General features: G+C 77.8%; 1 protein-coding gene across 1 annotated transcript in view; it reads left to right on the forward strand.

Moving 5' to 3' along the window:
- Nucleotides 1-447: 447 nt before the first annotated feature.
- The window catches only part of BCL10 (B cell CLL/lymphoma 10), an 8,649-nt gene continuing 8,376 nt past the window's right edge, over nt 448-720 (forward strand). Inside the window, exon 1 of the mRNA XM_026057658.1 lies at nt 448-579. Coding sequence (XP_025913443.1) covers nt 508-579 — 72 coding nt within the window. The 5' untranslated portion in view covers nt 448-507. The remainder of the gene's footprint in view (nt 580-720) is intronic.

The raw sequence follows: 720 nt of genomic DNA on the forward strand, positions 1-720 counted from the left end.
TTACCTGAGCGTGGAGCCCCGGAAAACCCGAACGACAGAACGGGAGCGGAGGGCACCCCGCCTTCGCGGGCCTGCGGTGGGCGCTGCTAATCAGCCGCTGCCCCATCAAGAGACGCTCCTTTCCCCGATACCGCTTCGGAGCCTCCTCGCGCGCCGGGCGAACGCGGCTCAGCGCGCAGCGGCCGCGCCGCGCGTCATCGCTCACGTCACTAAAGCGCTGCGCGCGGGGCACCGGCGCGCGGCAGCTCTCGCTCAGCCCGGCCGAGGAGCCCCAAAACGGAGCCCGGCGGCAGCACCACGAAACCGCCCGCCCGCGTCTGCGCACGCGCGCGTGGGCGGGGCCTGGCCGCGGCCGGCAGCACCGCCCCCTGCGCGGGGGCGGCCGGGAGCGCGCGCTGATTCGCCGCGGGGCGGGGCGGGGCCAGTCCGGCGGGGGCGGGGGCCGGAAGCGCTGTCGCGACCGGTTTTCCCCGGCGGCGGCGGCGGCGGCGGCGCCCGGTTTCCGCTATGGAGGGTCTGGGCCCGGGGGCTGCGGGGCGGCTGCTGACGGAGGACGAGATGGCGGAGGTGAAGAAGGAAGTAAGTGGTGGGCAGGGCCGGGAGGCCGGGGTGCCCCCGGGGTCGGAGCGGCGGTGGGGGCCCGGGCTGCGGGGAGCCGGAAGCGCCGTCGGAGCGGGGAGACGCCAACGGCCGCAGGGCCGCCAGCCGGCTGCGTGCGCG

The sequence above is a fragment of the Apteryx rowi genome, unplaced genomic scaffold, assembly GCF_003343035.1.
Source record: "Apteryx rowi isolate R43461 unplaced genomic scaffold, aptRow1 scaffold_14, whole genome shotgun sequence".
Classification (NCBI taxonomy): domain Eukaryota; kingdom Metazoa; phylum Chordata; class Aves; order Apterygiformes; family Apterygidae; genus Apteryx; species Apteryx rowi.